The 26,714-nt window shown below is 39.2% G+C and overlaps 1 protein-coding gene across 2 annotated transcripts; it reads left to right on the top strand.

Moving 5' to 3' along the window:
* The first annotated feature begins 1,496 nt into the window (after positions 1-1,496).
* Positions 1,497-23,715, top strand: RPP40 (ribonuclease P/MRP subunit p40). Of its 2 annotated transcripts, XM_081325334.1 has the most exons (9): positions 1,497-1,650; positions 13,329-13,473; positions 14,145-14,213; positions 15,011-15,106; positions 16,019-16,144; positions 17,449-17,647; positions 20,615-20,749; positions 22,178-22,398; positions 22,836-23,715. In XM_081325334.1, the coding sequence occupies exons 1-8, from the start codon at positions 1,525-1,527 to the stop codon at positions 22,371-22,373; spliced, it is 1,092 nt and encodes a 363-aa protein (XP_081181460.1). In that variant the 5' UTR covers positions 1,497-1,524; the 3' UTR covers positions 22,374-22,398; positions 22,836-23,715. The 2 variants fall into 2 exon arrangements, with proteins under 2 accessions (XP_081181460.1, XP_081181459.1); XM_081325333.1 differs by having other exon boundaries at positions 22,178-23,715.
* Positions 23,716-26,714: the final 2,999 nt, after the last annotated feature.

Genomic DNA, 26,714 nt, shown 5'->3' with positions numbered 1-26,714 from the left:
CTCCCTCAGAGAGGGGCTCTGAATGGTATATTAATTGTAGATTTTCTTGCTGATTTCAAGGCCAAAGGGAAAGACAGGACACTTGGAAGGTGTCTCTTGTCCCAACCCAAATCAAAAAATTTTTAGATGACAGAAACTCTGGCTTCTTACCTGGCTGTGCAGTCTTCCAGTTTTATTAACTGAAGATATTACTATATTAGAAATATATACTTATTCTGTAGCTTCTATTGATGAAATTGTTGGATATCAACAGCAAAAGAAACAATAAAAATTAAGGAATAGAAAATCCATGTGCAGGACAGAAAAACCAAATCTACAGGGTCTCAATAACTACTTTACTTTACAGCTTTGGAGTACAGAGAGAATTTTAAGGACATTTGGAACATCATCAGGGCGAGATCCATGTGTTACTCCAGAAGGCAGGTGCTGCAGTAGAGTAAGCATAGTTCTAGGTCCGGATGATGTAATATAATCAAGGGTACTTGGAATACACTCACCATGGCATTATAGATGGTTGTAATTTGGAACATAAGAAAAGTAAATGGTAAAGAGCAGGATATTAATGAAAGGAAAAGCAGAAATGTTGTGTGTTAGTGAGAATAACTATGGTGGATGTAATCGAAAGTGGTTTGATCTTTTAGTGTAGCACTGCTGCACAAGGAAACAGCAATAACATTTACAGAGATCAAAACAAAGTGGTGGTCCTGGCACTGGATCAAAGTCCCGGCTTTTCTACATGGAAGTGCAGAAAAAAGAGTGAGACTTGGATCATAATGCTGCTACTGCCATCTTGTTTATAACTCCCCCACCCCGTTACTACAGCTCACAAATATCACCGTTGGGACTTTTCACTCACTTTTTGTGTGCAGGGTATCCGTTTTCCCTGGACCAGGGGTAGGCAACCTCGGCTCTTTTATGACTCGTGGACTTCCAACTCCCAGAATTCCTGAGCCAGCATTCTGGGAGTTGAAGTCCACGAGTCATAAAAGAGCCAAGGTTGCCTACCCCTGCCCTGGACAGACCCGAGATTAAACTCAACTTTGGGTTAGGATTTCATCACCACTCATTGAATCATGTCTAGCTGCAATCACGTTTGTTCAATTTGTTACAATTTTTTCTTTCATTTGCTCCCCCGCAGTTTTTCAACCTCAGCCACTTTGAGATGGACTGCAACTCCCAGAATTCCCCAGCCAGGACGCTGGCTGGGAAAGTCGGGGAGCTGAAGTCCACCGATCTTAAAACAGCTGAAGTTGAGAAACACGGTTAAAAAAAACAAAAAACAAAACCCTCTGCTCCCCAAAAAGCTTTTTATTGCCACGCCGTCCTTTCTGCTCCTGGCACCTAAGTAAGGGCGCGGACGCTTCAGCCGTAAAGGGTTCGCTACGCGTGAACAATAACGTTTGCCCCGCCCTAGGGCGGGCTCGCGGGCTCTTTTCTCCGCCTCTTTACGAAAGCGTGACGTAAAGATCCCGCCTCAGTTCTGTCCAGGCCGGCTTCCGCAGCTGGCGCGCGCGCGGGAGGGGGATGTTTGCGCCTTTGCGGTGGATCCGCGAGTCTCCCCGCCACTTGCTGGTGTGCGAGAGGAGCCACGTGCAGCACGCGCGATCTCGACATGTGGCGCACGTGCGGGAGCACGCTTTCAATTGTGGGGTGAGTGAGTGAGTGAGTGAGTGTGTGTGTGGGGGGAGGGAAAGCGCCTGGCTTTGAGGCTGTTCAGAAGGGAAAGAGAAGCTGATTTTCTTTTTCCCTAAGACACAAAGCGATTGCTCTGTATCCGTGGCCATCCCGGCTGCGGCTTCCGCGGGGAAGCACGATTGCGTGTTTCTTTAAGGAGAGGCATCTCCTGTTAGTCACAAAACCTCGGAGGATTTTTCGGGGCGGTTGAAAGGTTTAGCGCAGGGGTAGGCAACCTTGGCTCTTTGATGACTCATGGACTTCAACTCCCAGAATTCCTGAGCCAGCCATGGCTGGCTCAGGAATTCTGGGAGTTGAAGTCCATGAGTCATCAAAGAGCCAAGGTTGCCTACCCCTGGTTTAGCAAATGTGTAGTGGCCCACGAAGAACTAAAGAGCCTCTTGTTTGCGGGTGAAGAAGGGAGAGTGCAAAAGTTGGGTTGAAACTTAACATTAAGAAAACCAAGATCATGGCATCCGGCCCTCTCAATTACTGGCAAATAGATGGGGAAGAAATGGAGGCAGGGACAGATTTTATTTTCCTGGGCTCCAAGATCACTGCAGATGGAGATTGTAGTCAAGAAATTAAAAGACGCTTGTTTCTGGGGAGGAAAGCCACGGCAAATCTAGACAGCACACTAAAAGACAGAGACATCACCCTGCCAACAAAAGTGCGTATAGTCAAACCTATGGTCTTCCCAGTTGCAATGTATAACTATGAAAGTTGGACCATAAGAAAGGCTGAGCGCCAAAGAATTGAGGCCTTTGAACTATGGTGCTGGAGAAGACTCCTGCGAGTCCCTTGGACTGCAAGGCGATCAAACCGGTCAGTCCTCGAGGAGATCAACCCTGACTGCTCTTTAGAAGGCCAGATCCTTAAGCTAAAACTCAAATACTTTGGCCACCTAATGAGAAGGGAGGACTCACTGGAGAAGAGCCTAATGCTGGGAAAGATTGAGGGCAAGAGAAGAAGGGGACGACAGAGAATGAGGTGGCTGGATGGAGTCACTGAAGCAGTAGGCGTGAGCTTAGATGGACTCCAGAAGATGGTAGAGGACAGGAAGGCCTGGAGGAACGTTGTCCATAGGGTCGCGATGGGTCGGACACAACTTCGTTCATATTTATGATTGTTGCGGTGTCCCAGGGTCATGTGATCACCTTTTATACTCTTCTCACAAGCAAATCAGTGAGAAGCCGGATTCATTGAACAACCATGCTACTGACTTAACAACTGTGGCAAGAAAGGTCGTAAAATGAGGCAAAACTCACTTAACAACTGTCTTGCTTAGCAACAGAAATTTTGGGCTCAATTGTGATCATAAGTTGAGCACTACCTGTATCCACCCAGCATAGTTCATGCTTCTGTATCTTCTATAGCAGTGATGATGAACCATTTGGGCTCAGCATATCAAAAATTACAAAAAATCTAACTTGATTCTGCTAGTTGTCATCAGGTATCTCTCCCCTTCCCCCAGCAAGAGAGAAATAATTATTTGTATATTCATTTATTTAAAAATAATACAGTCCAATCATGTGCTGCTATGTATTTTATAAAGAAATGTCAGATAATTACAAAAATGAAACAGGAGTAACCAATTTGTTTGGTCTAAGCTTAAGACACCAGACTAGAAAGCAGGAAACTGAGTTCAAGTGATGCCTTAGCATTAAAAACCAGCTGGGTGACTTTGGTCCAGTCACTCTCCCAGCCCAACCCATCTCACAGGGCTATTGTGAGGAGAATAGGAGAAAGGTGTGTTGGATATGTTTGCTGATTTGAATTATTTGTAAAAAATAATAAAGGTGGGATACAAATAATTTTTCGGAGGATGCTCAAGAGCACACCTTATTCTTATGCAACCTCCGCATCCTTCAAAAATTGCGTGAGAATGAGGCATGCTTTCAAGAATAGTTGTGGGGTGTTGGTGAATGCTGGTGTGTCATATTTGACACACATGTCATAGGTTTGCCATCATTGTCCAGTGAGATACATAATGTCTTATTTATATGTCTGTTCCACAATGCCTCTAAATGTGTTTACAATAGAAACATTCCTAATTAAAAATACATTAAAATAATATAAAACACTGCTCATTAAAAATCAAAACATTCATTAAAAATGGTGGTAGCAACACTGACACTTTCCAATATTCTTAATAGGGTGAACTAATTTGAAGAGGCCTTTGTTACTCTCTAAACCAGGGGTGTCAAACTGCCGGCCTGCGGGCCAAACGCATCATCCGGAAGCCCCGTCCACCCCATTGCCGGCAATGGCAAAACCATCCCGATAAGTTGCGTGATGTCACAAGTTTGACATGTCTGCTCTAAACCAAATAAAAGAACAAAAAATAAAACATTATTCCGTAATGCCACCAACCAGAACAAGTATCTTAAATTTTAATTGCCCCCTCTTTAATTTTATGGTGCTGCTTGTTGCAACTATATTTGTTAATATGAGGTGTTCTCTCTCTGTGTTGAAAGTACATGTCTGCTTATGCATTGTGATTTATGTATTTTTAAGTGGAACTATTGTTTTATATAGTGAGGGGGAAAAGTATTAGATTCCCTGCTGATTTTGTAAGTTTTCCCACTGACAAAGAAGGGATCAGTCTATAATTGTAATGGTAGGTTTATTTTAACAGTGAGAGACAGAATAACAACAAAACAATCCAGAAAAATGCATTTCAAAAAAGTTATCAGTTGATTTGCACTTTAATGAGTGAAATAAGTATTTGATCCCCTATCATTCAGCTAGATTTCTGGCTCCCAGGTGTCTTTTATACAGGCAATGAGTGGAGATTAGGAGCACTCTCTTAAAGGGAGAGCTCCTAATCTCAGTTTGTTACCTGTATAAAAGACACCTGTCCACAGAAGCAATCAATCAGATTCCAAACTCTCCACCATGGCCAAGACCAAAGAGCTGTCTAAGGATGCCAGGGACAAGATTGTAGACCTACACAATGCTGGAACGGGCTACAAGACTATCGCCAAGCAGCTTGGTGAGAAGGTGACAACAGTTGGTGCTACTATTCGCAAATGGAAGAAACCCAAAATAACTCAATCTCCCTTGGTCTGGGGCTCCATGCAAGATCTCACCTCGTGGAGTTTCAATGATCATGTGAACAGTGAGGAATCAGCCCAGAACTACAAGGGAAGATCTTGTCAATGATCTCAAGGTAGCTGGGACCATAGTTGTCAAGAAAACAATTGATAACACACTACGCCATGAAGGACTGAAATCCTGCAGCGTCCACAAGGTCCCCCTGCCCAAGAAAGTACAGGTACAGGCCCGTCTAAAGTTTGTCAATGAACATCTTAATGATTCAGAGGAGAACTGGATATAAAGTATTGTGGTCAGATGAGACCAAAATCAAGCTCTTTGGCATCAACTCAACTTGCCATGTTTGGAGGAGGAGGAACGCTACCTATGACCCCAAGAACACCATCCCCACCTTCAAACATGGAGATGGAAACATTATGCTTTGGGGGTGTTTTTCTGCTAAGGGGACGGGACAACTTCACCACATCAAAGGGACGATGGATGGGGCCATGTACTGTGAAATCTTGGGTGAGAACCTCCTTCCCTTAGCCAGGGCATTGAAAAATGGGTCGTGGGGGACTTCCGGTGGCGACGCGACGCTGAAGACAGCCATTTCTAGGCTGTCCGCTCCGCGGCTTTGTAGAACCGCCGAAAACAGCACCAATCAGCTGTTTTGGTGGTTCGGAAGCCCCCTCCTCGGGAGAAGGGGAGGGGGTGAGTACCCAGGTAGGGGTTGAGCTCTCCGGGGCCGCCTGAGCTTAAAGTTCGGGCGGCTGAAGGATTGAGCCCCCCCGAAGCCTGTGTTTGCTCCGGGCTGCGCAGCGTTTCTGCTTCGTGTTTTTGGGGGCAGAACAAAGCGTTAGCAACCACCCCTGCCAGCAGAAAGGATTCTGGAGTGCGAAGACGCAGGCAGAGCAATACAGGAGATCAAGGTGAAAGTGGATTTCTGTTCTTTAGCTCAACGGATTTTATAGACTCTGAAAGTGAAAGTGCGTAGCAAGTAAAAGTGGGGGAAGATGGCGGCTAAATCTTCCAAAGTTCTCAGGAGTGCGGGGGCTTCCCCGGTGCAACAGTCTTCGTTGCAAGCTTTATTGCCTCCTGCACCTGCTCCAGCACTGACAGTTAAAGACTTGCAGGATGCTTTGGAAAAGCACTCACAACAAATGGCAGATATTATAGATGAAAAGCTGGATGACAAGTTGCCAGAAAAGTTATCTGAAGTTATGGATGAAAAGCTGGAGGAGAAGTTTGCAGAAATGAGGGCAGACATCTTGCCTGCACTTCAAGGTATGGCTCTATGCATTAAACGTTTAGACGAAAGAGTGGAAGATTTTGGCCAAAATAATTCCAGATTAGAAGCAAAAATATTAGAGACTGAAAATGTGGTGGATAAAATTGACAGCGACTTGACCTTGGTCCAGTACCATGAGATGGAGTTTGCTATCAGGATCAGAGGCTTAAAAGAGAATCCTAAAGAAGATTTGAAGCAAATAGTTTCTGAAGCTTTGGAAGGGGTACTGGGGGAGTCAGCAGCTGAAATTGTGGGAAACATAGACAAAATCTTTCGTGTGAATTCATGGATTGCAAGGCAAAGGAAGTTACCTAGAGATGTGGTCGTTTACTTTACAAAGAGAGCAATTAGGAATGAAGTCATCCAAGTTTCTTATAATACTAAGCTTGTGGTTGCTGAACAAGAAGTCTTGGTTCTAAAAGAGATCCCTCCAAGAATTTTAAGGAGAAGGAAAGAGTTTGCTTTTCTGGCACAGGAACTTAGGAAACGTGATATTAAGTTTAGATGGGAGATACCAGTGGGTATGGTGGTGATGCATGAAGGTACGAGACATCGTCTTATTACAGTGATGCAGGCACGTGATTTTTATAGCAATGTTTTAAAAGCAACCCCTTTACCACTTTTGGAATCTACAAAGAAGAATGGTGAGGGAAAGCCTCAAGACACTGAAGGAACAACGCAGGCAGATGAGAAAGCTACAGGAGTGGATCAAATTACAGCTTCATCGGAAGATGCCAGAGACCAGAGGATGACGCGTGCTGCTTTGAGACGAGCGAGACGAGAGCAAGAACAGGACCAGCAGAAAGTTATGGAACCTCCAAAGCGTACCTATAGCGAAGCTGTGGGAGGGGCGCGGTCTAAGGAAGTTAAGGGACTTCTGGAAGACGTGCGCCAGAAGCTTCGGGTCGCTAAGGATGGCGACTAAATTTTTAACTTGGAATGTTAATGGCTTAAACTCTCCACAGCAAAGAAAGAAAATTTTTCAATATTTAAAACAATTTAAGACTGATGTTATTTGTTTGCAAGAAACACATATTAGGGCTATGGACCAAAAGTACTTATTGAACTCTAGATTGGGTACACAATTTATTGCTTCTGCAATGAATAAGAAGAATGGAGTGGTTATTTATGTCAAGAATACTATGACAGCGGAGTTAATAGAAGCAGACAAACAAGGAAGATATGTTATAATAGATTTGTTGCTTGAAGGCAAAAAAACGCTTTTGGTTGGACTGTATGCTCCTAATCAACAACAAGCTGATTTTTATAGTTCATTACACAGCAAGATCACTCAGTGGGATTATAAATCTTTTATTTTTATGGGAGATTGGAATGGCGTCTTGGATGTACAACTGGACAAGTGTAGTTCTTTTAGGCGTACTCCAAGCCACGCTAGATTGCCTAAATCTTTTTTTGAGATGAAGGATGATTTGGAGTTGCGAGACATTTGGAGAGAAAGACACTCACAAGAAAAGGATTATACTTTTTTTTTCTGATAGACATCAATCTTTTTCCAGGATTGACTTTATATTAACGACTAATGATTTTTTTTCCAGGATCAAGAAGATAAAGATTTGTCCAAGAACTATGTCTGATCATAGCCCAGTCTGGCTAGAGATTGATAAGGATAATAGAGATAGGCGTTCCTGGCGTCTAAATGAGAACTTGTTTAGAAATCAGGGAAACGTGGAAGAATGTAAAAAACAGATGAAGGTCTTTTTTTGAAACTAACATGAATAAGGGTACCTCTATGGACATGGTTTGGGATGCTAGCAAAGCTTATATGAGAGGGGTGTTAATATACATGAACAACAAATATAGACGTAATTTGGAATTTAGGAGGAAAGAACTAGAGAATGAAATTAGGGAAAAAGAAAAGGCCCTAATTTTGAATCCATCGGATGTGAAGACTAAAGAGGTTATTAATTTGTTAAGAGGACAGTTTGACAAGCTGATGGCTGATCAGGTGGCAACTAACTTACGGTTTGCTAGGCATAATACTTTCTGCAATGCCAATAAACCAGGTAGATGGTTAGCTTACATGTTAAGGAAGAAGCAAAGGGCTTCTAATATAGATAAAATAGAATATAAGGGTAAGGTTGTGTATCAACAGGATCGTATTGAAGCTTTTGTGGACTTTTATTCTAAATTATACGCTAAAGATTAATGAAGCAGATATTGATGCATATTTGAGGAATGCTAATATCCCGGTTCTTACGCAAGAACAAAAGGAAGAGATTAATCAATTGATAACAGAGGAAGAAATTCTTTTAGCAATTAAACAATTGAAAGTGGATAAAGCGCCAGGCACGGATGGACTGACTGCGGTGTATTATAAAAACTTACAATTGGAGATGATAAAGCCATTAAGGGAATTGTTTCAGACAATTCAAAGGGGAGGAGGGGTGCCTCCGTCCTGGAGAACTGCTTTCATTTCTCTGATTCCCAAGGAAGATCAGGATGTCACCCAAGTAAGAAACTACAGACCAATATCACTTTTGAATACGGACTACAAGATATTTGCTAAGGTTTTAGCTAATAGATTGATGAGGGTATTGCAACAGATAATTCATGGTGATCAAACTGGGTTTATTAGTGGCAGACAAATGAAAAATAATGTGAGGCATATAGTAGACTTGTTGGAATTTTTGGAAAGGAACAACCAGATCCCTGCGGCGCTGATCTTTCTAGATGCTGAAAAAGCCTTTGATCAACTGGATTGGCAATTTTTGATGAAAGTATTAGATAAAATGAATTTTGGGGATAAATTTTTACAACCAATTAGGGCATTATATCAAAAGCAAACAGCCCGTATAATAGTAAATAACAGTTTGACTGAAGTATGTAATATTGAAAAGGGCACAAGGCAAGGGTGTCCGCTATCACCTCTATTATTTGTTTTAACATTGGAGATATTATTGATTAAAATACGGAATTCGGAAAAAATTAAGGGAATTCAAATAAGAGATCAGGATTATAGATTGAGGGCGTTTGCAGATGATCTGGTTGTTACGGTGACCCAGCCAGAAAATTCTGTTGTGGACCTGATGGAGATAATAATGCAATATGGGAAAGTTTCTGGATTTAAGGTTAACATACAAAAAACTAAAATATTGGCTAAAAACATGACAGTATTACAAAAGGCTGTTTTAGAAGGGTCAACTGGATTTGAAATTGTCAAAAGGGTTAAATATTTGGGGGTTTATTTGTCACCCTCAAATGCAAAGTTATATAAAAATAATTATGAAATGTTATGGGGTAAAGTTCAAAAAGAATTGGACAGTTGGAAAAAGTTACAATTGTCATTACTGCGAAGAATCGCAGCAGTGAAAATGAATGTTCTGCCGAAATTTCTGTTCTTATTTCAAATGATACCCATTCTTAAAAAGGACTCAAACTTGGAGGAATGGCAAAAGGGTATCAATAAATTTGTATGGGCAGGGAAAAGGCCACGAGTTAAATTTAAGATTATGCAGGATACGCGTGAAAGAGGTGGTCTTAAAATGCCCAACTTTAAACTATATTATGAAGCTGCTGCGTTGTCAGCGATAAGTGATTGGATTAATTTAACACAAGGGAGATTATTAAATCTTGAAGGCCATGACTTGTTATTTGGCTGGCATGCATATTTACTGTATGATAAGAAGGTAGATAATGTATTTAAGGTGCATATTTTAAGACATGCTTTGTTGCGAGTTTGGAAAAAGTATAGACATAAGTTAAATTACAAGATACCTTTATGGGCAATACCGAAACATGCAATAGAAAACATAAATGTTGGGTTCAAACATGATGTGATTACATATAAGGAAATCTTAAGTTTGGAGAGGAACGTATGGTGTTTGAAGCCGTATAATCTTCTACGAGAAGAGAAGATTGTTCAAACCTGGTTTCAATGTGGGCAATTACGGGCCAGGTGGAAAGAAAATCAGAAAACTGGTTTCTCAATGACTGATGAAAATCTGGTGAAGCAAATTAGAAATCAGGGTCCAGCACATATCAAACGGATATATCTTGCATTGATAGAAATTGACTCAGAGACAGAACTTGTTAAAGATTGTATGATAAAGTGGGCTCAGGATATTCAAGAAGTTATCACAATGGACACTTGGGAAAAGATCTGGGTGAGGAACGTAAAATTTACGCAAGCTCAAAATTTAAGAGAGAACTTTTATAAAATGTTTTATAGGTGGCATTTAGATCCTAAAAAGCTTGCAAGTATGTATCCGAACTATCAACCTAAATGTTGGAGATGTGGTGGCGAAGACGCAACGTATTTCCATATCTGGTGGGCCTGTAAAAAGGTTAAAGCTTTTTGGATTAAAATCTGGTGGAATATGCAGAAGATATTTAAGCAAAGGATAAAGTTTTGTCCGCAATTGTTTTTATTGGGCATAATTACGGATACTACTGTTGTGGACACTAAGTTGATGTTGAATTTAATTACGGCAGCAAGACTTTTAGTAGGTCAATATTGGAAGAAGGAGGAACTGCCGACTATAGAAGAATGGACTTTAAAAGTTTCTGACCTGGCGGAAATGGCAAAGATATCGGCTTATTTGAAAGACCATTCGCAACAACGTTATATTATGGAGTGGAAAAAGTAGATTGATTACATCCAGAACAAATATGGGACCAAAAAGTTTCATTTAGCATTTGCATAAGTTTTGATGTGATAATAGTGCTTGTAGTCATTTTATATGAGCTAGAGTGCGATAGACTTAATAGTTTATTGTTGTTAGCATATGGTTGTTTATGATTGCTTTTATTTTTATACCTTGTATTTAGCTCTGGGAAGTCGGGGATGGGGAGGGGGGAAGGGGAGGGGGGAGGGTTAGGAGGGGTTGGGTAGGGGGTGGGGGGGAGGGGTTGTTAAAGATAAAATGTATTGAAAAACTTCAATAAAAAAAAGAAAAATGGGTCGTGGGATGGATATGACCCAAACCACACGGCCAAGGCAACAAAGGAGTGGCTCAAGAAGAAGCACATTAAAGTCCTAGAGTGGCCTAGCCAGTCTCCAGACCTTAATCCCATAGAAAATCTGTGGAGGGAGCTGAAGGTTCGAGCTGCCAGACGTCAGCCTCGAAACCTTAATGACGGAGAAGATCTGCAAAGAGGAGTGGGACAAAATCCCTCCTGAGACATGTGCAAACCTGGTGGCCAACTGCAAGAAACGTCTGACCTCTGTGATTGCCAACAGGGGTTTTGCCACCAAGTATAAATCAAAACTATCTACCAGGGGATTTGTGTAGATCAATCCTGTGTAGAGGCATTATATTGCGATTACTTTAAAAAAACTAGATTTATTTTTATTTTACTTTCAGTAAAGTACAGTAATAATAGTCTAATTAAACCATCTATTTCAGAGGTCCCCAACCTTTTGGGCACCAGGGGCCGGTTCTGTGGAGAGAGGTTTTTCCGCGGACTGGAGGGTGCATGGTTTTGTGTGCTGCCTGCATTCCCATGAATAGGGTTTTGCTTGTTTGTGCGGCCCAGTTGCTGGCATGTTGCGGCCCAGTACTGGTCCATGGACTGGGGGTTGGGGACCCCTGATCTACTATATTTGGTATTCTGGCTTTCATCTCTTATGTTTAAAATCTATTCAGGTCACTTTCATTTCTCAAAAGTTTACAGGATCTGATTGTGCTACTTTAAACACCAACACCACCCCTTTTGCATAATTGTCAGAAAACAAGATATCATTGTAAATACTTTTGAATCCTTTTTTCCCAATATAGGTGGGCAAGGGGATGTGTTTTGCTTGTCTAAGTCTCATAGCAGTTGGTTGGATTCCACTCATCGTATGGTGCTTCAGTGCAGTATTCTATTAGTATTTGTAGAATGAAATTGGATGTTAATAAATTGCCTATAGAACTCTTATCATCATGGAATCTGTATTTTTTCATTTCACTATCTAGTTCTAGTTTCATATAACAATTTGTGCATCTGATGAAATTGATTAAAAGTGTGTGCCTTAATAAATAAGGTATTGAGAGTGCTGAACGCTCCAATTTGTAAGCAAGAGATTAATACAGCTATTGTTCTGGAAGTCAATAAAACCAAGAGCAATGGAGCTATGGTACGGCGCAGAAGTGAATTAACCTGGCCTCCTTAAAATGGCTAAAAGATTAAAATCATCATAGAAATTGTCCCAATATTCTCCTTTCCAACAAGAATATCAACGTTCTAATAAAGGCCTGAGAAGGAGCCTGTTCAAAGGAATGTTTGTTGAAAAAATTCTTCACATGCCAGGAACCTAGTGACTGAAAAAATGAAATTCCAATCAGAAGATTAAGGCCACTGGATAATTTCTTAGACATTTATAGGAGAGCTGAGTTAGTCTGTGGTAGCCAGAAATTAGAAGTAGTCTGAAAACACAGTTTCTGATTAACAGATTTTATTAAAAATCATAAACCTCTGTGAGCTATTCATCATTTCCATTTAAGTATATTCATTTTGTTTTATCATAAAAGATAAAATACAAAACAGAAAAGCAAACAATATATATCCAGCACTTACAAGAACAAAAAAGAAGATTGGTGTACAAAATTTGAGAAAAGGTGACCCAAATGTCAAATTTAACATTAAACATATAGAATCCATCCCAGTGAATGCTGAAAAAAAGAGAAAATTTCTCCTCCCTTTTTACATATATATATATAAACATACACACACAAACATAAAAAGAAAAAAGAACAAGTTAACAGGTGAAGGTAAACATTACACTAATCTTCAAATCTCTCTGTTAACCATCTGTTATTGTATTTAACATGTAGAAAGTCCACAAATGGCTTCCAGACTCTTATAATACTGTCTAATCCATTATCTCTGATCAAAGCAGTTAATTTCACCAGCTCTGCTAATTCAGTCAGTTTTAAAATCCATTCTTCAACAGTTGGCTATGCATCATTTCGTCAGAGACGGGTAATTAAATTGATGTTGGATTTTCAAAGGAGATGTGGAGGAGGGGAAGGTAGTTATAATGGTAATGTTTGTAAATTGCCTTGAGATTAGTTGATCTACCAGCAGTGCATAAACATTTAAAGCAATAGTCGGTGTGACTGCCATAATGAAGATAGGCATGTACCATAGACAGAGAAAGCCAATGACGTACAGTGAGTCACCAAATTGGAATTGGATTCAAGAAATGTTGTATTATACAGTAGACTAAGCATTGACCTGCTATTTGGTATTGTTACTTTGTGCAAGATCTGTGGCATTGTTTCATGTTGATGTTTTGCAAGGAACTATGTAAAAAATGTGTGTTTCAATCCATTTTATCAATGAATAGAAGATGTGATTTGTGTCCCAAATGTTCTTTTGATAGGTGTCCTTTTTGATACCTGATTGTGGAATAGTTCCACAAGTCCTAAAAAATGCAGTTGCTGATATTGGGGAATATTACCTTGTAAAGAATTTATTTCTTCATGAGTTAGTGACCCAAGAATTCATTAACACATTTGTGAAGAAAGGTAAGTGAGAATTAACTTAGATAACTGTGAGTAGCTTTGTTCTCTCTCCTGAGCTCCCATCCCATGGAATACACGCCATTAGTCCTGCTCCTAGACTCACAGTTGGTAATAAATTATTATGATCTCAGAATATGTTATGATCCTTAGGAGAGAATATGTTTCATTTTGCTTTTGTATTTAGGATGGGGAATTCCGTAACTTTCTGAATTGAAATTCCCTGAAATTGAAAATCCACAGTGATGGACATAACTGTTCTAAACCCCATTTAATAATACTAGGATCTCTTCATTCTTTTATCTGCAGCATTCCCTCATGTGCGGGTTAAGTAGCTAACCTGCGGCACTGTATGAAAGTCTTCGGTCTCATATGTTCTTTGTCTTTTAGAAGCAATAACCTTTTGTGACATTGCTAGAACTAGCAATTGCCTCCCCGTATTGCTTCTCAAGAACAAATCTAGAGGGAAGTATATTCCCTGGCCCAGCACTAGTGCTGTGGTATTGGAAGAGAAGATATAGCAGCAACTCATAAAACTGTTGTAATAATAGTCATCCAGGGAGCCCTTTTGGTTGGAGATAAATAAGCTTCTTCCTTTTAATAGCAGTTCTGTCTTGTATTTCTAGTATGGTGTTATTTTTTTTAAAAAAAACATCCAAACCTTGTGTGTATTTTAGGTACATGTTATGCTCTTACGTATAATACAAGAATTGACCAAGATAATACAGCTGCTTTGCTACCAACAGGTATGAAATCAGATTTAAGATAGATGTTTAATGGCTCCAGAATGTTAGTTATTTAACTCAGTGGGATTAAGCAATAATTGCTAAGAATGAGGGAAGATCACAGCGTACATATGAATCATTTAGCCAAGTATTGTGTTTACATACCTCAAAATTAAGCACTGACATGTACACCTCCCCAAGTCTTCTTCAGACATAATTTGAAGTTATACTTTTAATCACTTCTATTTAGGTGGAGGGATTGCAAAAATCAATTCTTACAAATATATATTCTGTAAGTTAATTTCACTTTGCACACCTCCTTCACCATGCAAGAAAATTTTCCAAGGGAATGAAAGACCCATCCCTGAGAACACACATATTCAGCTGCTGCTTAGTTGCATTGTTCTTTATCATCCAGAAAAGAGCTTTGTATGGAATTTCTGAGCTGGCGTCCCTAACCTTTAAAAATTGGGGCAGAGGGAGAGAAGCAGTTTTATACTTGTTGAGAAATTAAGCAATTTATATTGTCCAGGGCAAGAAATAAATTCAACTATCTGAATTTTCTTGAAAAACTGGAGTTTAGTATCAGTGGAGTTAAATGCAAAGGCAAAGAAGCAAAATGAGGTCATGAATTTGGTCTACAAGATTTTTATGAGGATAAATTAACACAGTTGATGCTTGTACCCCTTTGTGTAATTGTATGTGGTGAGTTTTTAGGATGAAAGAGCTATGTCTATTGCTAATTTTTGGTGTTAAAATATGTACAAATGAAATAGGTTATAAGTTGTTCTGAACCATATGGGTTTTGCTTGTTATAGGCAAATTGATTTTATCAGTAGACAAGGATACTTATGAAGAACTTGGACTGCAAGGCCATCCTTCTTTGTATTCTGGTAAAAAGCCAATGAGATACAGTAAGTATCCATAGTTCATAAACATTACCCACTTGTTTCTGGTTCTTAAATAGTTTTATGAAGATTTATGTTTGTTGGCGAGGTGGGGAAGACTTGTAAAGTAGAATTTAGTTTTCAGTTTGAAAAAAACATTTTAGCCACCTGTACATGAAGTGGTTGCCCTGACCCATTAATAGAGAATCCTTCACAGAAATGTTTCATGTGCCTGTACTGTAGTTGCTGTGTTGGAATAGCTGGAAGTCTGGGATTTTTTGGAAGTGCAGGAGTGTGTTTCCATCTTGCGGATGTAGACATTGTGAATAGAGCTGAATTGGGGTCAGTATTAGGGTCCAACTGAACTATAACATCTTGCACATATATTTTATTATAATATTTAACAGGGTTCTTTTTTGTGCTAATATAAAGGAGGGATGCGGTGGCTCAGTGGGTTAGGACGCTGAGCTTGTCGATCAGAAGGTCGGCAGTTTGGCGGGTCGAATCCCGAGTGCCGCGTAACAGAGTGAGCGCCTGTTACCCGTCCCAGCTTCTGCCAACCTAGCAGTTCGAAAGCACGTAAAAATGCAAGTAGAAAAATAGGGACCACTACGGTGGGAAGGTAACAGCGTTCCGTGCGCCTTTGGCGTCTAGTCATGCCGGCCACATGACCACGGAGACGTCCTCGGACAAGCGCTGGCTCTTCGGCTTTGAAACGGAGATGAGCACCGGCCCCTAGAGTCGGAAACGACTAGCACGCATGTGCAGGGGAACCTTTACCTTTACCTTAAAGGAGAGGGAGAGAAAGAAAGAAAGAAAGAAAGAAAGAAAGAAAGAAAGAAAGAAAGAAAGAAAGAAAGAAAGAAAGAAAGAAAAGCTTTTTAATTATCCAAATAACATGTGAACTATTAACACTTGTTCTTTTTGTTCCTTTAATAGTTATTACAGTTGACTTGATGGATACAGCTTTCAGTCCAGAAAATAAAAAATATAAGAGAATAATTTGGGCCCTGAAGGAAAAAAAGCCACTTGAGTTTGATTTCTTGTTAACTTGGCAACCCACAGGTAGTAGAATTACAAAAATTAATTATTCTTGGCTTTTGGTATTTTTATGTGTGCTTTCAGATGCCTATATGTATATGAAAAACAAGATACAATATGAGAATGAGAATTATATAATCTGGGAAAACTGCTTTTAGGTTTCAGTGTAGGGTTCCTTTGAATTAAGCTCAACTCTAGGTATCTTAATCGACTCATAAAGGTAATATATTTTTTTTGAAATAACACTGTTGTCAGGACCCACCTCAATCCACATCTTAGGAAATAAGAACTCTTGGATGCAAGTTTAGTCCAAAAGGAAAATGTTTACTAGGATGGAATCGATTGTGGCAATACAAGACGGAATCTAACAAAGTTACATTTCAATCCTATATAAAGCATTCCCATTTCAGCCCCTCCCCTCATCCATTTGGTCAGGCTCTCATCATTTGCTTAGGTGTCAGGCCCTTCCATGGGAAAGGGAACTCTCCTTGGTTTTATGGTTATTGCTTTCCTTTTTCAGTTGTAAATGAAGATGCAATCCAGATCTGTCTCTCCCCCTCCCTCCCCCAGTTCAAATGTTCCCTGTTGTTTGAAGATCACCTTAAGTCTATCCTCTCCCCCCCCCTTCGGAGAGATGGCAGAATCCCCAGAATAAGCACATTGTTCTACCTATACATTTATGAAATGTGATATAAATGGATTCTGACAACTGTGCCATTGTACCACTGAGTATTTTCATCTTGCTAGTTTAGCCTATTTCCCTGGGAATTTCCTAGTGATCTCCCATTCTACCCTTGTTAATTTTTTGAGATCACCTAAGATCATCCTATTGTGGAATTATTTCAGATAAAAAGGAATGTTTCTTAATTATTTAAAGTACAACAGTAGGTTTGAATATGAGATTAAATGCAGCGTAAATAGTACAATACAGTAAAACCATAATTTAATGCACCATTTGATGGGACAGGGTATTTAGTTATTCCCAAATATCTGATAATCTAAAATATGTGATTTGCAATAATTGTTACTTAAACTCAGGCAAAATGGTTTAGAGAGGTCATTGTCTGAGAACTGAATCTGTGGTTTCTCAAAAGAAAATGGAGATTAACAAGATGAGAGTAAAAAGTTGGAGGTCATAATCTTTGGGCATTGCATAGATGCAGTTGCAATAAGACTTCATTTTTTTAATGCAGCTTTTCAGTAGATTAGATCTCTTTTCATGTACCATGACAGGAACTCGAATACTTTAACTCAGGATGTTTATTTTTGTGGCAATGATTATCTGTCTTTCAATGTGGGATGATGCTTGGTGTTTTTTGTTTTTTAAGGATCAGAAGAAGCAAATTTGATGTCCTATTTTTCTAAAAAGGAAATACAGGCTTACCAGCCAAAAGTAACTTTTAGCACGTTAAGAAATGTGCAGTGTCCAATTCTAAAGATTGATAAATTGCATGGCGAGCCAAATGCAGCATGCAGCGCACAAGAATTGTTTGAGTGGCTTGGGGCCATTTTTACTCGTGTTGGTTTGTAAGTATTTTTTTGCATTTATTTACAGTTAGCAAATCAAGAAGCAAATGATGAAACTTTCATCATACAGCCAAAAATAAATCTGTTGCCAAATTGTAAATTTGTGGGGGGAAATGGGATTTTTAAGAACATGTTATCTCTAGGGAGGCCTTAGTGACATTTGGAAGAGGTAAATTATCTAGGGGTGTGTTTTTGCCTTGGCGTTTTGCCCTTCTCTTGAAGGCCAGCTGTGCATCAACCTCATCTGCTTCCAGTTTGAAGTCCTGAGTGTTTGCTCTCCTGTTACAGTATCTATAACCTGGCTGCCTTTTTGTCCCTTAAGCCCCTGTGTGATACTGTGTGTTTTAAATTTTACTTGGTTATTTTATGGATTGTAACTTGCCACAAGTTCCTCTGGATAGTGAGTAAATTACAAATGTTTATGGATGAATGAATCCCAGTGCACTTTTATTAGCAAGAGGTTTTACTTACATATTCATTTATTCAGTTTATGCGTGCAGGCATGCAATTTGTATCTCATCCACTTGTACATACTCTGGATGGCTAGGTTCCATGCCAAAAAAAAAGTTATGCAGGTATTATAAGATAAATTTCTTAGCAACAAGGGGGTTCTTTTTAGGAAGAGCGTCCTCCTGGATTCACAGCTCAGTTTGGAAGATCATATAGGAGCCGTGACCAGGGGGGCTTTTGCCCAGGTTCGCCTGGTGCGCCAGTTGCGACCCTATTTGGACCGAGATGCCCTACGCACAGTCACTCATGCGTTCGTGACCTCCCGGTTAGACTACTGCAACGCTCTCTACATGGGGCTGTCCTTGAGGACCACTCGGAGGCTTCAGCTGGTGCAGAATGCAGCTGCGCGAGTAGTAATGGGAGTTTCCTGATACTCTCATGTAACACCTCTTCTCTGCGAGCTGCATTGGCTTCCAGTTCCCCTCCGGGTGAGATTCAAGGTGCTGGTGATGACCTATAAAGCCCTAAATGGCATGGGTCCAGATTATCTCAGGGAGCACCTGCTGCCAGCATCAGCCTCCCATCGTCCTGTGCGCTCCCACAGGGAGGGCCTCCTTAGGGTTCCGCCGGTTAGGGAATGCCGGCGGGTGATTCCAAGGGGGAGAGCATTCTCTGTGGGTGCGCCTGCCCTATGGAATGAACTGCCGGTGCAACTTCAGACTGCCCCAGACCTTCGCTCGTTTCGCCGGGACCTGAAAACTTGGTTATTTGATCTTTCTGGCCTGGACTGAGGGGGTTTTAATTTAACTTTAAATTTTAAATTTTAATTTGTTTTAATTGTGGGCTAGTCTTAATTTAATTCTATTTTAATTGTATTTATTTGTATTGTTTAATTCGCCCTGTAAACCGCCCTGAGTCCTTCAGGAATAGGGCGGTATATAAAACCAATAAATAAATAAATAATAAATGGAGCTCCCATTCAAAACCAAACCCATCCCTCTGCAAGTAAGCAAAGGACAGATTTCTTTAGTCACAAAATAATGAATGAATGCTCCAAACAGGTTTTATTTTTCATTTTCTCAGTTAATTTAGAAAAGCCATTGATAGCGAAAAGAAGGATGTGTGCTATAGCTGGAGTACAAAAGAACATTAAAAAACCCACAAGGGACAGACATACAGTCCATCCTTGCCAGGGATCAGATAGCAATAGCAGTTAGACTTTTATACCGCTTCACAGTACTTTACAGCCCTCTCTAAGCAGTTTAACAGAGTCAGCGTATTGTCCCCAATAATCTGGGTCCTCATTTTACCGACCTCGGAAGGATGGAAGGCTGAGTCAATCTTGAGCCGGTGAGAATCGAACTGCCGAATTTCTGGCAGTCAGCAGAAGTAGCCTGCAGCATTGCATTCTAATTACTGCACCATCATGGCTCAAATCAACATCCACTTAGCTTTAGAGAATGAGCATTCTAATCCAATCAGTTGAAATATAATAATCACAAGAAAATTCATCAAATGAAGTAAACCCCCCCCATCACATCTCAACTCATTACATCTACTCTATTACATCAGGTTCAACTTTCATTAATTAAAAAGCGCAGATGGAATACTTTTAAGAAGTGTTAACATTTTATTAATAAATACAACATGGATGGAAGCATTGAATGCGCATCTAGCACATATAACTGAACAAAATGAGAAAGGAAAAAAGGATGAGAAGACTCAAGGATTTAGATCCAGAGTTGGATTTAGTTTCTTCGAAACTTCATTTCCTTTCAAAATGCAAATATGGTTATTAATAAAAGTCTAGACAATCAGTAGATGACATTAAATTGTATATGCAGGGTGCATTGTTCAGTTATATTTGCAGATATCTGTTCAAGATGCAGATTCTCCCAAATCAACCATACAAAACTTTGTTGCTACATTTTAGCATGTTGCTGTGTCAAAAGCGATTTTTCATTAGTATTGTCTTTACATGGTCAAGAGTTTTCATCTTTTTTATTTTGCTGACATTTCATCAATGCTTCTGTCCGTTCCTCACCAGGAGAGCATACCACATTTCATTGCAACGTAGCAATGTTACCTGTGTACATTTCATTTTTTTTTCTTTTCTTTTTTTAAAAAAGCTCACAACCAAATAAAGTGACATTATAACAGATAACGTAATTGCAAAAAATGCTAAGAAAAAATATAGAAAAATGTATAAAAACGGCAGCGTAAAATAGCAGGAGCAGTCAAAAAGAGGAAAGTAACTGCAAAACAGAAATTACTTAAATTCTGTATAAAAACGCTAAACACCTTTTGGTTTTACTTGTTTGTTTATGGAGTGCCTGCCATATCTAGATAATTAATCAGTGAAACTCTGCTATAAAGCTCCAAAACATTAAAATAAAGCAATTAGCCCTGAATGGATGTTAAGTATCTAATATAATTTTTAAGCAGAACATTTATTTGCCTTGTTCAAATGTTACATGTGTCCCAGAGCTGTTTATCTTATATATCTTCTATTTGCAGAGAAAACACATCTTTTAGTTTTTTATCAACCTGTGTATGTCCTGAGCCAAGCACATTGATAGAACAAGCTTTGATGTGTACAATAACTGGCTTTATACCATCAGAAAAGATCATTCATTTATTGGAGCAAATATGGTAAGCAGTGACTTGACTAATTAGCATCTAGAATTGTTCAAATTAAGGCTGCTGCCTAGACTTGCTAGAGAATTAATCCCACAGAACATAGCCATATTTTTTTTTGTATTAAGTTTCTCTTGTGCCTGCAAGGCCGCATTTCCATTCTACTTACTTATTTTTTTTATTTGGTGGTAGTAACTTTTTATCTCACTTTACCACAACCTTCCAAATACTATTGTTTGAACATTTCACTTAAATTTAAGGGCAGCAGCAAGAAAGTTCTTTTCCTTGAAGAGCATTTGAAGGCAGGCCCAGGACAGGAATGATACTGGATTTCATTCAGATGAATTGAAATTAAATACAGAAAATGGAATAATTAAATACAGTGAGAAGTAATTTTTGCCACTTGAAAAAGTTACATTTGGATAAATATGGAATGTGGGGTTCATTTATACAAAATACTTTAGGTTTAAAAAACATAGTCATATAAGTGTTTGTATATGCATATTTATGTTAGATAATATATGGAATTGTAACTATTGTAACAGCATTATTATTATTTTGTATTTTTCCACTTATTTTTAAGCACTTGTTATGTAGCTTTTTGATAATGAATGTGTTTTGTGTTTTGTTCCTTTTCTTTCTTTCTGATGTTATAATAAAAGAAAAGAAAAACTAATAGAAATAACATGTGAACAACATATATAAAGTCTTATGGTTTCCCAAGCCTTTGATGAGTACAGATTGTGCATTCCTGATATAGAATATCAGAAATAAGAAAGCTAATTTTCAAGTTTCCTTTGAAGTTACAACAATAATTTTTCATATGGTATTGATCACTAGAAGTTTGTTTAATGACTTTGGGTCTGAATAAGAATTTGTTTATTTTTTATTTTATGAATAACTAAATATTCTTTTTTCCCCCGTTTGTATATTCCAAAAGTGACATTGTCCATCCATGTTCGTGGCAAAGACAGTTTTTACATCAGTGCTCTTAAAGTGTTTGAGCTCAGTTACCCATTTTCTTGGTTTTGAATAATGTCGTTGCCACCAAACAAAAACAAAAAAACCCCTACACTTTCAGACAAAATGGAAGACCCAAATTGGATTGTCTACTTACAAGCAATTGCTCCCTTACCTTCAGGATATACCCCAATTATCTCCTTGGAGAACCATACGAACCATTGTTTCACATGTTGGTTTGCTCTCCGTGTTAAATAAATTAATAATACATGGTTATCACAAAAAATCCACTAGCCTTAAGTAGAAATGACTATTTTCTCATATTGTACTCCATGCCATATTTTTGACTCCAGTCTTATTATGCACATTGATATCATCATCTTGTAATCACAGTACATGGGAAGAGAATTGTTCCCTTTTGAATAGATATGATTTTTAATTTCATATACTTTATTCGTGACATTATTTTATCTTTTCCAACAGTTGCTATTTTGAAGACCCAAAACTGGCTCACTGGGTATCTCTGACTGTCCATGGTTTTGCTGACAGCCCTGTTTCCTGGAGAGAAAATGAGCATGGCTTTCTAAAAGGAGGGGAGAATTTATACAACTTCATAATTTTTAGGAATCTAAGCTACTGGCTTCAAATGGCAGTAGGAGCATATGACAACTGTCCATAAATAATTGCCTTGAGTGCCATTCCAGGTAGTAACTGTAAATAAACATTTTAATGAAAATATTTACCCTTTAGAAGGGTGTGGGACATTTATTAGCTTCCTAACTTAAAAAAGTGACTAAAACAGAGAAGTAATGTTGATCTTGGAAGGCATGAGTGTAAATAAGAATTATGAGGGTTATGGTTTCTACCAGTTTAGTTAAGTATGAATTCACAAGTTTCAAGCACTGTGTGCATTTTTCAAAGTAAGATGATAAATTATTCTTACCAGAACTTATAGCAGGTCTATATATCTATATCTCTTAAAGCAAAAGTGGAATAAAAATAATAAAGTTTAGTTGTTTTGAAGAAGCAAAGAAAATCCTTATTTTACCTTTGTGCCTTTAATTATTAACTGATGTACTTATTGCAGATTAGTAGCTTTTTAAAATTTGTAGAATGGGTTGACCTTTGTCTTAATTTTCAGAGTTTCATTAAGTATTTGGGGTGGACGGCACTGTCCATGGAGAAGATGGAGGTACATAACTTTGGAAGAAGACCCATTCTACCTGCATTCTTTCTTTAAAACTTCAACAATTGGGTCCTTCCACAAGGTGCTCATTTTACAGGAATGCTGCTTCAAGGACAGATTTTTTTCAGAACTTTCTTAGACATATCTCAAACACTGGAAGGAGCGTGTGCAAAACTTCTAAATTCCAAATGGTTTCAACCTGAAAATGCCCCATTCTGAATCTGAAACAATTGTTTTGAATTTGAACTGGACTGTTGTGACTTTCTCAGAATTGTTCAAATGTTGTTCTGAACATTTCAGAAGTGTTTTAAGTGTAAAAGAGCTGTCTTGAACTCGAAGTGGGATGTTTTGGACGCTGGCTGTTCAAATTCGAAGTTTTTGCATGCTACTAAATGCTGAGTAACATTTGAAGGGGTCTAAGGTGAAGTGGTTACAAGAGGCACAAAAATTTTAAATGAATTAGTTTATATTAACAAACTTGGAATGATAATGTTGATTAGATGTGCATTAGATTAGATTATAGATATTAGATCAAATACATGTATCCTAGTATGTAACAGCATCTCATCCAAGCAAATTAAGCTCCCAGCCCAGCGGCTTCTCTTCCAACCTCTTCCTGCGAGGAGACAAGACTTCTAGAGCTTCTTGACTAGAGCTGCTTCAAATCCAGGTGGGGCATCCAAAAACACTACTTGGTTGCTGGCCTTGGCTTCATTCCCCTGAGAAGATGCTGTTGTATGCGCCAGCAGCCAAAAAAGCTAATAAAATCCTTGACTGTATAAACAAGCATAGAATCGAAATCATGTGAAATATTAGTATCACTTTATAAAGCCTTAGTAAGATCACACCTGGAATACTGCATCCAGTTACAGAAAAGATGTTGAGACTTGTGGAAAAAGTGCAGACAAGAGCAACTAAGATGATTAAAAGTCTGGATCACTAAAACATGAACAGATGGAGGATTTGGGTTTGGCTAGTCTAGAGAAAAGGGGGGACATGATAGAGGTATTACAGTATTTGAGGGTATGCCACAAAGAAGAGGGAGTCAACTTATTTTCCAAAGCACCAGAAAGCAAGGCAAGAAACAACGGATGGAAACTAATCAAGAAGAGAAGCAACCTGGAACTAAGGAGAAACTTCCTAACAGTGAGGACAATTAACTAGTGGAACAGCTTGTCTTCAGACATTGTGGGTGCTTTATCACTGGAGGTTTTGAAGAAGAGACTGCATAGTCATTTGTCTGAAATTGTATTGGGTCTCCTGCTTGAGCAGGGCTTTTCAACCGGTGGTACGTGTACTACCTGTGGTACTTTGCCACATGGCAGGTGGTACACGACCATCCTAGAGAAGTATAGTGGGGGAGGGGAATGAGCCAAAAAAAGCCAAGCCTGGGAGAGGCAGCTGGAGCTGCAGGACTGTCTGGGCTTGGCAGAAGCCCCAGGTGCCGGCAGGGCTCCAGCTAATTGATGCTTCCAGAAGCAGCACAGAGCTGGAGGTGAACTGAAGAAAAGGGGGGGGAGGAGAGGAGATGATATTAAAGGAGGTGGTTTGGGCGAGGAAAAAAGACAACAGGGAAAGGGGACAGAAAAAGCTGTAAAACAGGCATATTAAACTGCCGGCCCATGCGCCGGATGTGTCACACCAAAACCACGCCTACCCCATTGCTGGCAATGGGCAAAAAGTTGCGATATGTCATATATTGTCACATGACGTGAGTTTAACATGCCTGCTATAGAAGGAGAGCTCAGCAGGTAGGGAGGAAAGAGGGAAGAAGCAGCAGCTGTTGCTGGAAGAAATGGTTTCCTGGTTTGTTTTCTCCAGCCAGGAGAATGCAATCAGCGTTGATGAAATGCTGTGAGACAAGCATGTCAGAAAGGAGGTGGGTTTATTTAGTTCTGGATCAGCTAGCAGCTTGATTGGGTTATCATAAGGATTTTTGTGCAGTTTTTACCGCGTTTGTAATTCAGAGGCTCAGTTTGTGTGCTTTGGTTACTGGGATATTTGTTTCACAAAAGCTAGCGGTGAGTCCAAAGTGTTGACTTCCATAGGTTTAATCCCTTTAAACAAATGTAATTAGTTTTACCCAGGGCTTTTTTTCTCATAGAACGCTCAGAACTGAGTTCCGGCACCTTTTTTGGATGGAACCTTGTAGGATAGGAAAGGCGGGTTGTATGAAATGTGTGAGTTCTGGCACCTTTTTCTTTTACAAAAAAAGCACTGGTTTTACCCCCTTATCTTGAGTCTCTATGGCTTTCAGAAAGTTTTCTTTGAAGGAAAACAAATGTAAAGGCTAAAGCTTTTCGCAATTGCCTGAGGCTTTCAGTCTTAGATTGCAACACTGTGACATGTGACACGCCTGAGGCAGCTTAAAGAAAAAAACCAAGGAGTTTAGTGTTTATTCTGGGAGGGCTTTGTGAGCCTTTCTTGCTTTGCACTTGATTCCTGTGTCTTTAAGGGTACAGGGAAGGGATTGGGTGTGTGTGTGCATTCTTATTACACTGTGGAAGGAGAGCTCAGAAGGCAGGGAGGAAGAAGAGAGGGAGAGAAGAAGAAGGACTGACAGCCAGCTGGTAGTAGTGCATAGAGCCTTGGTGGAGCAGTGGGCTAATGCCTCCTTAAGTAACACCAGCTGCCTGCAATTAGCGCAGGTTCGCATCCCACCAGGCTCAAGGTTGACTCAGCCTTCCATCCTTCCGAGGTAGGTAAAATGAGGACCCAGATTGTTGGGGGCAATAAGCTGACTTTGTAATAATGCCACTTGGGGGGGGCAAAAGCCCTAATAAGCAGGCATATACATAGAATGAAGGCTACTGCTAAGCTTGTAAGCCGCCCTGAGTCTTCGGAGAAGGGCGGGATACAAATGGAATTTAAATTAAATTAAATTAAATTAACAAATATGGATAAATTCATCATACATTTGTCAGTGCTAAGGAAAAGTAATTCAGCAAAGGAACTGCCACCGAAGAAATTAAAACTGTTTCTTTTTTTTCTACAGTTTGTAATATTTTATTAGATTATAGAATAAAATACAAAAATACAAAAACAAATAATAGGACACAGTGGGGAGGAAAAGGGGGGGAGTAGAAGGAAGCATTAACATTGAACTTATCTCAAAGTCTTTTGGTCTTATGCTTTGCAGCCTGCCTTACTTCACAGCATGAAAATTGCTTACCATAGTCACAATTTGAAGAGTGAAAGAATTTAATCCTACCCATTGGAAAGACAAGATATTTTCTCTATATACCTTATTTACCTCATAAGGGAGTAATTTTGTTGTTCATCTATGCTGCCTTTATCAAGAGATAAATGAGAATTAAGTGACCTATATCTGATTGCAGAAGTATTTTGATGTGAAGTCCAATTAAATTGTGGCAGCAGGCATGTAATAAAAATATGCATGTTCCATCCATTGATTACATCATTATATCTAAACCAATTGTTAACATGCCAGCATGATTTCTTGGCATTTTGTTGCTGAGCATTTAGGCATTAATTTGAATTTGATGCAATGTCAGTTTTTTAGATCTCTATAGAAACAGCCAATTTAATTTACCCTATGTCACATTTAAATTATTTTTAAGATTTACAAATGCAAGGTAATATCAGGAAGAACTAAGAAAAGATAAGTAGAGCTAGATATGTTTCTGGCAGAGCTTCAGAAATTTTATCATTGAAATTTGTTCCATTTTCTTTTTATGTCTATTGTCTCTCTTGAAAACACACACAGCTTCAAAACTAAGTTAAGATGAATTTACTTAATCAGCACAATGTGAAGGAAGTACTAAGAAGAAAAATGGAACTCACAGAACAGGTTCCTATAAATATTCAAAATCC

Source organism: Vipera berus (genome assembly GCF_964194415.1).
Source record: "Vipera berus genome assembly, chromosome: 3".
Lineage (NCBI taxonomy): Eukaryota > Metazoa > Chordata > Lepidosauria > Squamata > Viperidae > Vipera > Vipera berus.
This window is presented reverse-complemented; position numbering and strand designations above follow the sequence as displayed.